A 15,238-nucleotide genomic window follows, 5' to 3' on the forward strand; every position below is an offset into this window, starting at 1 on the left:
AAACAGTTAAAGATAAATTGGCAAGGGTATTACCATACACCAATATAACTGAAATATAATCAAATATATTTGCAGTATATTTCAGATATACTTTTTATAATTTCTTTACATTCCAGATTCTAATTAAGCCAGTGGCCAGGAATATCAGGAATAATTAACAATGTGGCATAATAAACATAGCATGCTGATTTACCATTACACACTTAAATGATTTAAGCTTTAATTTACCATTCTGATATATATATATATATATATATATATATATATATATATATATATATATATATATATATATATATATATATTATGGTTCTTTTGTTTCTGGTTCTAGAGTTTCGTGGTTTCCACTTTGCATTGGAGGTAAGTAATGCACTTTGTAGAGCAGGGAAGGGTCTGTGTTGTTAAAAGGTGGGGGAGCATTCTCCATGAGCATGACCCCTGTGTGCACTGGAGGTATACTGTAAAACAAACGACAAATAACACACAGCTCATTAAAAACACATTCTGTACGGGCCCCAGATTGAAGCTAGTGCAATGGACAAGAGGCTATAAGATGGGGAGTTTTCCTATAAGTGACGGCTGAAGATGAAATAATTACAAGGGAAGTTTTCACTTTTAATGGAACAAAAATAATGATGTTAATTTGCAGAAATTAACATCATTATTTTTTCCATGTGTATCGAATCCTTATGTAGGCCATGCAATTTTTACGTGAGTACCACCTTTATACTACTTCAGCCTTCAACATTATCACATGTGATACATATTAAAAGATTGGTTTATAAAACTGCATTAAGTAAGAAAAAAACACCTCTCAGCATCTCTGCCAGATTCCTGTACAGTGATAAGTGTTCATGGGATATGCAGAGATCCTCTACTGTCAGTCCTGCACAGTGATACGTGTTCATGAGAGATCCTCTACTGTCAGTCCTGCACAGTGATACGTGTTCATGAGAGATCCTCTACTGTCAGTCCTGCACAGTGATACGTGTTCATGAGAGATCCTCTACTGTCAGTCCTGCACAGTGATACGTGTTCATGAGAGTTCCTCTACTGTCAGTCCTGTAAAGTGATACGTGTTCATGAGAGACCCTCTACTGTCAGTCCTGCACAGTGATACGTGTTCATGAGAGATCCTCTACTGTCAGTCCTGCACAGTGATACGTGTTCATGAGAGTTCCTCTACTGTCAGTCCTGCACAGTGATACGTGTTCATGAGAGATCCTCTACTGTCAGTCCTGCACAGTGATACGTGTTCATGGGATATGCAGATCCTCTATTGTCAGGTACTTACTCTCCACTCATTATCTTCTTCCTCCTGCAACAAAAGCAAACAAGCCCTGCAATGAGGAGCAGCAGCAGCGGGACCCCGATCCCCAGCACCAGAGGCACTATCAGCTCTGTGTAATCCTCAGGCCTGGGTACCGCCTGCATAACAGTGCTATTGTCTCTGGGAAAAGCTGCTGGGGAAGCGAGAACAGCTTAGTTAGAACTGGACCATCATACAGCAACAGTAATCAAGATACATGCATGTTTCCCTCGTGTGGAAATAAGAGTTGAAATGGGTTAGCTCAGGAAAGAACAAAAAAACGAGTTAAAACCATTTTTTTTATTTAAAATCCTATTTGTAATGTAATTCCTAGTTATTACAATAATTTGTATCCAAATATAGCTAGTGTCAAGTTGTCAGAAGAATTCTGCATCAGAAGGAATAGTAGGAAAAAAATCAAAACATGTTTTAATATGAATCCACACACCTCTACCACCTGCAACAAACTATTCTTGTCTCAGCCTCTCTATGTTACTTAACTCTTTCACACTACAGCCCTGTATAGTGGTGTAGGAAAGAACTGTGTTCAAACGGCAGTGTATCAGCAGTGGCACAGCGAAGGGCAAGAGGGTGGCCAAGTCTGAACTACTAATGACTGAAAGGATCCACTTCTCTAGAGACACCTTGTGGAGGCTGTGATCAGTGCAAACCCTGGCCCAACCCAATATTTGGTACATTTCCTAATAAAGTGACCAGGCAGTGTATATACATTACCTTTTTTATGTAGTTGGGGTAAATGGCTCTGAACTATTTTATTAGTTATTGTTCTATTAAATCGGTTCTGGAAAAGTACAGTGAAGCCACTTTATTCACCTCGGGCTAAAAGTCACAGATGAAACTTTCTTTTTTTTAATACTAGTTGTGTATTTATGTTTTGGTATCTGCTGGGTGTGTTTTACCTTTTTGGAACAATTATTTTTATTCATTTTCCAATTTTTCTCCCATTGTCCAATTATTACTCAACCTGGCACCACTGCACCCCCTGAACTGACACGGGAGAGACGAGGATGAGCACACATGTCCTCCGAAATGAGTGCCGTCAGCCGTTCGCTTTGTTTCGCTCTGCAAGCCTGCCATGCAGTCATCTCAGAACCTACAGCGTCGGAGGACAACACAGTTCTGAATTGCATACAGGCCTGCCTGCAGGCGCCTGGCCAGCTACAGGGATCGCTGGTGTGCGGTGAGCCAAGAACTCTCCAGTGCTTGGCCAATTGTGAGCTGCCCCTAGGAACTCCTGTCCACGGTCGGCAGTGGCATAGCTTGAACCGGCAATCTCCAAGCTATGGGGTGCATCCTGTGGAGCCCCCGTGTTCTGAAAAACATCATGCTAATGACACTTAATAGCTTTGAAACTCGTGGCCCTTGTTTGCTTTACGATAGTATTGAATGATATAAATGCTTGCTTTGTGTTCACACTAGCGTTGAATGATATAAGTGCTTACCAGTAGCATAGACACAGGATTCAGACCCCATATAAGTACCACTGTTGCAGATGCATTTATAACCTCCGTAAGTGTTTTCACAGTACGCTGCTGTACTGCAATTTGCTTCCCCTGTGGCGCATTCATTTAGTTCTATGACACAAGAAATAAGATGGTTTTAACATGCAGTATCCCTGTTCTTGGAATTATTAAAGAACAGCTGACATTGTAATGCCTTGAATATGTTCTAAAGAATGTCTATCATGGGGTACATGGTAACACAGATTGTTCTTTTATGACAGTGAAACAATATCTTAAAGCATTAGTCTTGTTTGGAGTCACTGCTCATGACTGAAAGATAAACTTTTCTGTGCCATACCTCCCACTGTGATGGTGGCTGGGTCGATGCCGTAGAACTGGCTGACTCGTGATAGGTAGTCCCTGACATACCAGTGTGGCGTGTCGCTGGACACGTTGACCCTGTACTCCACCGCAGGACCCCCCCCTGGAAACGATTTCAGACTCGCGTTGTAGAACTTGTTCTGGAAGCCCAGAGCCAGGATGTCTCGAAGCTGCAGGCAACGAAAGAGAAGATTACAGCATGAATATAATAACAACTGGCTTTCAAAACAGCAGGGGGTCTATTATAGAGCTAACCCTAACCCTAACCCTAACCCTAAAGATATTGTTTTAATCAGTAGCACAAGCCCCTCTCTTGTGTTTAAACATTTTTACACTGAAGAGGCTTTTAGGGGATACCATGCCATTTACAATAGGTACATGTAGAATTGTAATGAAGACCAAGCACTAGTAAGACAATCTCCACTCACCTGCTTAATTTAAGGAGCCAGTATTATTATTATTATTATTATTATTATTATTATTATTATTATTATTATTATTATTATTTATTTCTTAGCAGACGCCCTTATCCAGGGCGACTTACAATCGTAAGCAAATACATTAAGTGTTACAATACAAGTAATACAATAAGAGCAAGAAATACAATAACTTTTGTTCAAGCAAAGTACAAGTGTGACAAACCACAATTCAATAATACAGCAGATAATAGTGATAGTTACATCAGGATATGATTAAATACAAAATACTACAGGTTAAACACTTGGCAGATTACAGTATTCTGAAGTACAGGATTAAATGCAGTAAAATAGGGGGCAGATAAGAGCAAAATAAAGCACATTTAAATGAAGGGTGATAGTATCCCAGGATACAAACAGAGGAGTTCTACAGGTGCTGTTTGAAGAGGTGAGTCTTAAGGAGGCACCGGAATGTGGTCAGGGACTGGGCAGTCCTGACATCTGTAGGAAGGTCATTCCACCACTGCGGAGCAATGGTGGAGAAGGAGCGGGCTCTGGAGGCAGGGGAGCGTAGCGGAGGTAGAGCCAGTCTTCTAGTGGAGGCTGAGCGGAGAGGTCGAGTGGGGGTGTAGGGAGAGATGAGGGTCTGGAGGTAGCTGGGTGCAGTCTGGTCAAGGCATCTGTAGGCTAGTACAAGAGTCTTGAACTGGATGCGAGCGGTGATCGGGAGCCAGTGGAGCGAGCGGAGTAGTGGAGTAGCGTGGGTGAAGCGAGGCAGAGAGAACACCAGGCGGGCAGCAGAGTTCTGGATGAGCTGGAGCGGACGGGTGGCGGACGCAGGGAGGCCAGCCAGGAGGGAGTTGCAGTAGTCTAGGCGGGAGAGTACCAGGGCCTGGACCAGGAGCTGGGTAGCGTAGTTGGTGAGGAAGGGTCGGATTCTTCGGATGTTGCTCAGGAAGAATCGGCAAGTGCGTGCCAGAGTGGAGATGTGCTGGGAATAAGAGAGGCAGGGGTCCAGGGTGACTCCGAGGTTCTTAGCGGAGGAAGAGTGAGAGAATGTGGTAGATTCCAGAGGAATAGAGATAGAGAGATCAGAGGAGGGGGAGGAGGAGGGAAAGAAAAGGAGGTCAGATTTAGAGAGGTTGAGTTTGAGGTGATGCGAGTGCATCCAGGAGGAAATAGCAGACAGACAGGTAGAGATACGGGAGGAGATGGTGGAGTCAGAGGTGGGGAAGGAGAGGAAAATCTGAGCATCATCAGCATAGAAATGGTATGAGAAACCATAGGATGCAATGAGGGGGCCCAGGGAGCGGGGGTAGAGAGAGAATAGGAGAGGACCCAAGACTGACCCTTGGGGGACTCCAGTTAAGAGAGGGTGAGGTGTGGAGGTTGCTCCACGCCAGGTTACCTGGTAAGTGCGGTTGGAGAGGTAGGAGGAGAACCAGGCCAGAGCAGTGCCAGAGATCCCCAGGTCAGCGAGAGATGATAGTAGAATAGAGTGATCAACAGTGTCAAAGGCAGCAGAGAGGTCAAGGAGAATTAGGACAGAGGAGAGAGACGTCCATATAAGTTATTCCAATAGCTGTAAGATATATTGGACCTTGTTGTGCTGTTTCTTATCTTCATGGATCACTTAAAATAACTTTCAGTACTGTTTCGGCATTTTGAATTGTTTTGGGCACCTAGGATCTATCCCAAAGCTTGGTGGCATGTTTACATTTTTGGCTACAGTCCCGTAATTAGTGTCTTCATTCTTTCTGTTCCCTCTTGGCTCAAAGAACAAACAATTAGTGTTCCCATATGGAAGCATACTGCATTGTAGAGTGTCTGAGATTATCGCTAAACTCATTGAGCTACACATGCTTAAATAAATACAGCAGCGCAGCGGCTAGAACAGGCAGCAAAATCTCTGGCTGCACTGTAACCAGGCGAGAGTGAAGGGGCTCACTGCAGGACAAATGAAACAAGTGCGCAATTTTGATAGACAGATGCATCCACAAACAGATATGGACCCCAGCAGTGTAGACTGTTTGCCTGTCCAGAGAACACTAATTTGTTAGAAAGGAAATTACCACTGGGACCACAAAGCTAAGGCTCTCTACCTATGGAGCAAATGCACACTATCATTCGGGTAAACCATAAACACTCAGCATGGATTCCGTCCCAGAGCAATACAGTTGTACATGAATTATGAACAAATCACAACACTCACCAGGCACAAAAAAATAAGTACAATTCATGGCCACATTTCTATATGGGTGGGAAAAGAAGAAAACGCACAGAACATTTGGTGATAGAGCCTGATACTCTCAATAGCTTGTTCTAAAGAATGTCCAGACAGACAGATAGACATTCATCCCCATATAATTTGTGATGAAGTAGTCGCTTAGCAGGTTTTATCACAAAACAAGAACAGCTTCTGCACTGTGGTGTACTTAATGTATCTTAACACTGGCAGACCTGTATGTGGTGAATGAAGGGAAGGTTGTGGGATTGAAACATCTAACAGTGCATGTAAAATAATGTTCAGAGCTCTTACCTGGTCAGTGGTGTGTTCTGGAGCAGTGAGCAACAAATTCCAATTCAAAGTGCAGTTGAAAACATTCCACCCTGTTAACAGAGACAGGAAACAGAGTGCTGGTGACAATGCTTCACTCTGACAGGTATCTACAATCGCTCTGGAATCTCAGAAGAGAGACAGGAAACAGAGTGCTGGTGACAATGCTTCACTCTGACAGGTATCTACAAACGCTCTGGAATCTCAGAAGAGAGACAGGAAACAGAGTGCTGGTGACAATGCTTCACTCTGACAGGTATCTACAATCACTCTGGAATCTCAGAACTCATCTGCGATGACTCTCACCTGGAGGGTTCTCTGAGTCACCTGTAAAGAAATAAGAGAGCAGTTAATAAAAAATACTAGATTCATCAAATCTTTAATTCTCAATTGTAAGAGGGGTGAGTATTATTATTATTATTATTATTATTATTATTATTATTATTATTATTATTATTATTATTATTATTTAATGTAATATGTTGTGTGTAGGGTGTCATTGTATAAGGCAGGGGTGTCCAATGCTGGTTGTTACACTCCTGGTCTTTGTTCCAACCCTGTTCTAAATTGTTTAATTGAACCAATCAAACCTGCTCCCAGCCTCTGAAGTAGTTAGTTATATAATTGCACCTGTTAAACCTAAAGTGGCATGGCCCTCCAGGACCGTAATTGGACACCCCTGGTATAAGACATGTCTTGTGTAGTTTCTATGGGCTCAAACTGACCACAATGATGTATCTATAACAAGAGACAACCTACACACAATGTTTAAAAGAACTTATTACCATATAAATCACAAAAACTGACATTGCAGCGTGGAACTATTATTAAACATAACACCTCCAGTAGATGTGCTCTCACTCACCACAGGCGTCCGCATCTTGAGCAGTCTGATACCTGCAGGAACACTTCACTGATCCAATGGTGTTGGTGCATTCATATTTTGCACTTGGGCATGCAGCTGGGTTCTCACACTCGTTAATGTCTGTGGAGGAAGCATGTTAATCAAAATCTTAGTTTCAGTTCAGAAATTCAGGATTGACCGATGTGTTAATTGCAGTTTATTGTCTCTATAAAACTACAGTACAACATGAGCAAGTTTAACTGCCCATGGCCTGATATCCTCATCGTCACATGGTTTTGCTCCTTTGAATAACAGTGATGTCCATACATTATTTTTTAATGGTTCCTAATAAAGTGTCTGACCCTGTAGATATATACCTGTGCAGTTGAGTCCATCCCCTGAGAATCCAGCCTTACACCTGCAGGTGTACTTATACCCTGAACTGAAGCATTCAGCCATCTTATGGCACGGGAACGGGAATGGAGGCAGGCAGAAATCTAGGAAGGAGGTCAGAGGTAAGTCTTGACAGGTAACACCTGAGCACTTTCATAAAAAACCACCCCAGCAAATGTAATGTTGTATTTTGTTACTCATGGTAATTTTACTCTATTCGGAATCGTTCATTGAAACATTCTGATATATCACACTCACTGTTTATAAAGCACTTATATCCATTCTTGTCTTGTGCCACTGTTCCTGTAGGACACGTATCACATGTAAAGAATGCTGGACTGGGCTGGTTAGCACAGGCTACACCTGGGAAACAAGGCTTCCCTCTGCATGCATTGACAGGGTCAGTGCAGAATGCTCCAGAATAGGCTTCTGGACAAAGGCAGCCTACAACCTGGGGTAACAAAGAAACACACAAAGCCAGGGTCAGGCCTACAAGCTGACGGACATTGCCTATGTGAGATGTAACAGGAGTGGTGCAGAAGGTTAGGGTTAAGGTTAGAGTTAGGATTAGGGTTTGAAACTTTTTTTCCACTGGCCTATGGCATACCTATGTGGAACCCAAGTAGGTCACGACAGCCACCAAAAATAAGCCTATCCCCTTATTTGGCATTCACTCTTAATAGTAGTATAATGGTGTGAGCCGATTTGGATACTGCACAACTACACAGCTAGGTACACACTGGTTCTTTTGATTTTCAAGCAAACATATTGAAAGGAAATAGACCAGATGGTGTTGTCTGAACTGTAATAATGGGTGCAGATACTAGATTATATTGTTCTAGTTAATGACTGTATACTATGTGTCTGTATAGATGTATAGAAGATACAATCCTCAACTGTTTTACCTGAAACATTCCTCTGTGGTGGTTCTGGATGACGCTGGTGTAGTCGCAGGTCCCCCCGTTGGTACAGTTACAGATCTGAAGGACAGGGCTTAATACAGAGCCTGACAGCTGATTGTTAACCTGCACTGTCAACGTCACTGGAGCCGTGCTCCGTGGAGTCCAGGTGAGCACACCGTCAGCTAGTGAGAGAGAGAGAAAGCACAATCCATTGACTTCAAGAGCTTCAGGTTGCCTGCTTATTAACTCTTCAAATTAAGAAAATCCTGCCCTATTCATCGACTGTTAGCTGTAGCAGTGGCTATACAGGCTTTAAAAAAATGTATTGCATTCTAAATCACACTGGGTTAGTTTGTGTTTCTCTAAAGCATTGGAGGTGAATTGTATATCAACAGCAGTATTTCACTTTATAAGTTGTAATTTCTACATTGTCATCTAGTATCTAAGTGGTACCACAGCTGGTGAATGAATTTTCAAACCACCTTGAGATATAGGTAGGCTTGGTGGTCCAGTGGTTAAAGAAAAGGAATAAGGTTCCCTGTTCAAATCACGGCTCAGCCACTGACTCACTGTGTGTGACTCTGAGCATGTCATTTAACCTCCTTGTGCTCCTTTCTTCGGATGAGATGTAAAACTGAGGTCCTATTGTAAGTGACTCTGCAGCAGCTCTCAGTTGCTTAACTAAACCCATAATTTAACCAATAATTTGCTTAATTAGGCCTTTTTTTATTGTTTTCCACTCTTAAACAGTTGGATGTTTCAAGTTAACTATAAAATTGTATAAGTAACTTGAAATCTGAACTTTTTAGGAGCGTGTGTTTCACTCTGCTTACCGCTCCCGATGTGCACTCCCTCTGGCTCTGGAGACACAAGTGAGAAGATGATGGTGTCATTGTTCGGGTCCCGAGCTTTGAACGTTACCTTGGCTGTGGAGTTTAGTCTACACTGAATAAGTGAAGGTCCAGTAAACACAGGAGGCATGCTTCCTGGGGACAAAAGAACCAATAATAGGATCTACTTGATTTATTAAGCTGTGTTGAAAAAAAACTCTTTGATTTCAGTTAAATAGTCCTGTTTAAGAGACACAAAATATGAGGTTAAATGTCATTTCAGAGCAAACATAATTGTAAAATAGGTTTGATTACAGGAATTCTTAGGATAGGTCAAGGCTTTGGATTTCACTACAGCACAGTGAAAAAAATAGAAAGAACCCAGATTACCAGGGAGTGTACATTTTACAGAAACAACAGCTGCTTTGCTGGCTTATAGTATAGTGTAGTACAGCATAGTGTATAGTACAGTATATAACCATATCATAGCATCTTGCTTTGTTTAGTTGTAAACTTTTGTCACTTAAGGAGCATGTTTTGTGTTATTATTATTTGTTTGTTTAGCAGACGCCTTTATCCAAGGCGACTTACAGAGACTAGGGTGTATGAACTACTTATCAGCTGTAGTCACTTACGACAACCTCTCACCCAAAAGACGGTGCACAAGGAGGTTAAGTGACTCGCTCAAGGTCACACAGTGAGTCAGTGAGTGAACCAGGATTTGAACTGGGGACCTTCTGGTTATAAGCCCTTTTCTTTAACCACTGGACCACATAGCCTCTATACAATCTCAGCAATATTAGCTATACTCACCAAATATGACGGTGAGTTTTTGGAATCTTTGGCTGTACTGTGCGGTCTGCAAACCCACAGCTGTGCTGTTGGTGGCTAGAGTGTCATGGATGCACTGCTCGCTCCATCTGCAGATCTCACTAACTTCCTTCAGCCGCTCTGTACTCACTGAAGCCAGCAGCTCTGCAGTGAAGACAAGGCGGAATGTCCTTGTCGGCCGGTCTGAGTGAAGAAGGCTCTCGGGAGAGGGAACGGACCCTGGCAAAGCAGAGACACTGGTGTCATAGTGCATGAAGAGCTGGGGAGAGCATTCTTTTCAATGCTGAAGCTAAAGCTATTATAGGTCTTTTTTATACTTCTGGTTTCTCATATTACCTGCCTCAGCTGATTTATTTTTCTACTATTTCATCAAACCATCATATTTCCTCAGTTTTTAATTTAGAGTGCCCAGTTGTGTTCTACTTGTTTTTCTCCCCGATTTAGAAGTTTCTGATTTTGATTAATATTATTATTATTACTGCGTGTGAACATAACCTCAATAATCCCATTATAGCGGATTCCATGCACAGCTGTGCTTGAGGGGCACACATGTCATCACGTACAGGAGAGGCTGAAGTCCTGCAGCTCCTCTTCAGAGGGGAGCTTCCCGTCTTCAGAAGCTAAGCGTTTCCCATTGGAGTAGAGGAAGTCGTCTGTTTGGTTGCTGTTCCACATGCCCAGCAGACCCACAGTCTTGTTGTAGAAGCACTGTGGTGCTTTAATCAGGGCTGTGAGGTATCCACTGATGCCCATCTCCACCTGCACCTGCAAGCCTGAGTAGTAAACAAGGCTGCACTGCCTGGGCTTGGGGCAGCTCAGGGCAAACCCGTCCTCATTCATATAGCTGGCTCCTGCAAGACAATGACACAGGTTGCTCCATGTTATTTGGGGTTGGGTTTGTTGGATGTGGTTAATGTGGCAGAAGATCATTTTTGCTTGCACTGTGAACTTTTTTTATTTAAGCAATGATTTCATTTAGAACATTTATCTCCGATTAGACTCTTGCCAGTAGTCCAATAGAATGCTTGAGCAGTCCAATAGAATGCTTGAGCAGTCCAATAGATTGTTTGTTGTTTGGTATCCTAGATTGCTCATTGAAAAAAAAACTATTGGTTTTACAGTTGAAAATATATCATTATGCTGTTTTCTTATCGGTATAATAATCAGAGCAGCCTCTGGTATAACAAAGTGTGGAATCATAAAAATAAAAAAAAATTCACTGAAATTGTCCTAGTAGAAGTCAGTCAATCAAATGAATGTGAAAAATTGAATGACAGCAGCATAGAACAGAGATAAAAGTAAATGATGTAAAAAGAAACTTTAAAAGCAAAAATAAAATGCCTGCAGCCCATCATCACAATTATTGTGTCGAAACGCATCCTGGTTCTTTTTTTTGTTTTGAAAATAATGTCTGTTCAATAAAATATATATTTGATGAGAAACTGACAGAGTGTGTCTCCAAGTTGGCTTAATTATTGACATTGCCTTTTTTTGGTCAGAATGGACAGTATCTCTCTGCTTAGAATATATATATATATATATATATATATATATATATATATATATATATATATATATATATATTACATCAGGTTGAAACTGTAGAGAGATTCTTCAGATATAAAAGACCAACATTTGGCTGTCGTAATAGGCATTTAGGGTATAGGCATTTTATAAAAAAAAAAAAAAAAAATTCTCATTGTTTGAATTCTTACCAGTATTTAAATGTATTGTTTCATCATCCACCAGAACTCTAAGCTCCTCCCTGCTGTCAGATGGTCTCCACTCTACCTAAGCACAAATGGTAAATGATTCTCAGTGTGCAAAGTGATGGGTTTTATAACATGGTACAGTATGGCTCTAGAGCAGCCACGTGAAAGAGCTTGATATGGTGTTCATTATATCAATGCAACAGAAACTGAACTAGAGGGTATCACCCCATCGGGAAGGTGAGAGCACAGACCAGATCAATGATCAAGCTAATGCCCAATAATCAGGGGTTTCTTATGAAGAAACGGGCAGATAGTGCCTTTAGTGTTATTGTTTCTTTTACCTTTATTACTTATGACTAAAGACGTACATCTGTTTGAATTATCATAATTCAAGAATTGAATCTATTCAGTCCTGAACAAAGAAGACTATGCGGCGATCTGATTCAAGCTTTCAAAATTGTATTGAGAATGTCGGCCCAAGGGACTTTTTCAACCTGAAAAAAGAAGCAAGGACCAAGGGTCACAAATGGAGATTAGATAAAGGGGCATTCACTTTTTTACACAGAGAATTGTGAAGGTCTGGAACCAACTCCCCAATAATGTTGTTGAGGCTGACACCCTGGGATCCTTCAAGAAGCTGCTTGATGAGATTCTGGGATCAATAAGCTACTAACAACCAAACGAGCAAGACGGGCCGAATGGCCTCCTCTCGTTTGTACTTTCTTATGTTCCTATAACACCATATTAGAATGTGTTTCTTGATGCTAGCCATTCCTGACACCCACTCCCTTGTTATAAAACAAAAGTAACAAATGCACTATGAAGACAAATGCACTAAAAGATTACATGAGATTACTGTGCAATTAAAATGACATTGCAACAAAGTTACATCAGTTATTAATATTTATCATAACCTGTTTAGTTGTAATAATCTGAACCGTTTGACCCAAACATTTAATAACACTGAAGTGAAATCACTTACTTTGCTTGTTCCCTGATAAAAAGCCGCTAGTTGTACAAAAGCTGTCACGTTTGAATGCCTTCCCTCAGTCACTACAGCATCCGTCTGTCCCTGCAGGGTGAAGATGTTGGATCCTTGGCTTGACGACAGTCTGAGAAGGACAAATTCGCCCAGTCCTTTAAAAACGTAGTCAGTCCCGTCAAAAGTCTTCACATGCAGGGTCCCATAGACCAGGCCTTAGTGGAAACAGCAAACAGAGTCACTTTGTTAACATTAAACATCACAGAGGCATTACAGTACACACACTAAGAAACAAAATGGAGAGTGCTTTCAGAAACTCAACTCTTACTAACTACTATGTTCATCACTGGTCAACTTTGCATTGTGGGCCTTTTTTTTTTTTTATACGGTAATTCAGTATATGCTAATATTTCAAATGTGATACTATTGATTAACTGCTTCCTCTGGAACCTGGGCTATAGGTCAAATGTTCTGACTGCAGATCCTGAACATCATTGGGGCGAGTCTGAGCAACAACCCAGGAAGAGATTAGATACCAGCAAGCAGTAGCAATGATTCAACTGTAGTGCAGTTGAAATATCTGTAGATAAAATAAGCAAGGAATCAGATGATTGTTGCTGGAGATAAAATAGGTCATTTACGGATTTAAAAAAAAATAATTGTTAGAAACATTGAACGACATTACTTTCTTTGTAGTTTTTGTGTGAAAAATACTGGTTACAGTCTCTGACCATGTCAGGATAATGAGAGCCTCTGACCATGTCAGGAATGAGAGCCTCTGACCATGTCAGGAATGAGAGCCTCTGACCATGTCAGGATAATGAGAGCCTCAGAACATGTCAAGATAATGACAGCCTCTGACCATGTCAGATAATGAGAGCCTCTGAACATCTCAGGAATGAAAGCCTCTGATCATGTCAGGATAACCTTGGAGTCACCCTGGACCCCTGCCTCTCTTATTCCCAGCACATCTCCACTCTGGCACGCACTTGCCGATTCTTCCTGAGCAACATCCGAAGAATCCGACCCTTCCTCACCAACTATGCTACCCAGCTCCTGGTCCAGGCCCTGGTACTCTCCCGCCTAGACTACTGCAACTCCCTCCTGGCTGGCCTCCCGTCCGCTCCAGCTCATCCAGAACTCTGCTGCCCGCCTGGTGTTCTCTCTGCCTCGCTTCGCCCACGCTACTCCACTACTCCGCTCACTCCACTTTCTCCCGATCACCGCTCGCATCCAGTTCAAGACTCTTGTACTAGCCTACAGATGCCTTGACCAGTCTGCACCCAGCTACCTCCAGACCCTCATCTCTCCCTACACCCCCACTCGACCTCTCCGCTCCGCCTGCACTAGAAGACTGGCTCTACCTCCGCTACGCTCCCCTGCCTCCAGAGCCCGCTCCTTCTCCACCCTTGCTCCGCAGTGGTGGAATGACCTTCCTACAAATGTCAGGACTGCCCAGTCCCTGACCACATTCCGGCGCCTCCTTAAGACTCACCTCTTCAAAGAGCACCTGTAGAACTCCTCTGTTTGTATCCTGGGACACTATCACCCTTCATGTAAATGTGCTTTATTTTGCTCTTATCAGCCCCTATTTTACTGCATTTAATCCTGTACTTCAGAATACTGTAATCTGCCAAGTTTTTAACCTGTAGTACTTTGTATTTAATCACATCCTGATGTAACTATCACTATTTAATCATATCCTGATGTAACTATCACTATTACCTGTTGTATTATTGAATTGTGGTTTGTCAAACTTGTACTTTACTTGAACAAAAGTTATTGTATTTCTTGCTCTTATTGTATTACTTGTATTGTAACGCTTGAAATGTTTTTGCTTACGATTGTAAGTCGCCCTGGATAAGGGCGTCTGCTAAGAAATAAATAATAATAATAATAATGATAATGAGAGTCTCTGACCATGTCAGGATAATGAGAGCCTCTGAACATCTCAGGATAATGAGAGCCTCTGACCATGTCAGGATAATAAGAGCCTCTGACCATGTCAGGATAATGAGAGCCTCAGAACATCTCAGGAATGAAAGCCTCTGACCATCTCAGGATAATGAGAGCCTCAGAACATCTCAGGAATGAGAGCCTCTGAATATCTCAGTATAATGAGAGCCTCTGAACATCTCAGGATAATGAAAGCCTCAGAACATCTCAGGATAATGAGAACCTCTGACCATCTCAGTATAATGCTTATCTCAGAATAATATTTGAAGGTGAGCTACCAGTTTCTATATACCATAGTAGACATTCTACTGGGGCTTTCCTGGTTATGAGCGTGGTTATGCTGACCTCTGCTGGTTTAAAATGGTTGAATTCAGAATGCTTCAGAGGGGCTCTGCACCTTATACTTTGTCATTTTTTAAATTCAGAGTTAAAAAATATAACTTCTTGAAAGGGATGTAATGTAAAAGAGATGGCATCTAATAACATAGGCCTTTACTGTTCCAGATAGAGCAGGTGATAATTCCATTATGTCTGCCTCACTATTGAAAACCAGTCTGCCTCGCTAATGGAGCAATCAGACAAAGATGCTGTCAGGTCTGAAAAAATCTGACACTCGTAGTAAAATGTATTTCCATGTGGAAACTCTCCATTAGTAGGAGTCT

The 15,238-nt window shown here is 41.8% G+C and overlaps 1 protein-coding gene across 1 annotated transcript in view; it reads right to left on the reverse strand.

Moving 5' to 3' along the window:
- Positions 1-304: 304 nt before the first annotated feature.
- The window catches only part of LOC131737359 (mucin-like protein), a 28,102-nt gene continuing 13,168 nt past the window's right edge, over positions 305-15,238 (reverse strand). Inside the window, exons 10-24 of the mRNA XM_059025927.1 lie at positions 12,621-12,835; positions 11,642-11,717; positions 10,490-10,777; positions 9,909-10,145; positions 9,099-9,251; positions 8,269-8,447; positions 7,622-7,814; positions 7,348-7,467; positions 6,992-7,111; positions 6,433-6,453; positions 6,109-6,179; positions 3,131-3,323; positions 2,773-2,904; positions 1,295-1,463; positions 305-458 (exon numbers count right to left, since the gene is read on the reverse strand). Coding sequence (XP_058881910.1) covers positions 305-458; positions 1,295-1,463; positions 2,773-2,904; positions 3,131-3,323; positions 6,109-6,179; positions 6,433-6,453; positions 6,992-7,111; positions 7,348-7,467; positions 7,622-7,814; positions 8,269-8,447; positions 9,099-9,251; positions 9,909-10,145; positions 10,490-10,777; positions 11,642-11,717; positions 12,621-12,835 — 2,321 coding nt within the window. The remainder of the gene's footprint in view (positions 459-1,294; positions 1,464-2,772; positions 2,905-3,130; positions 3,324-6,108; positions 6,180-6,432; positions 6,454-6,991; positions 7,112-7,347; positions 7,468-7,621; positions 7,815-8,268; positions 8,448-9,098; positions 9,252-9,908; positions 10,146-10,489; positions 10,778-11,641; positions 11,718-12,620; positions 12,836-15,238) is intronic.

Source organism: Acipenser ruthenus, chromosome 6 (genome assembly GCF_902713425.1).
Source record: "Acipenser ruthenus chromosome 6, fAciRut3.2 maternal haplotype, whole genome shotgun sequence".
Classification (NCBI taxonomy): Eukaryota; Metazoa; Chordata; class Actinopteri; order Acipenseriformes; family Acipenseridae; genus Acipenser; species Acipenser ruthenus.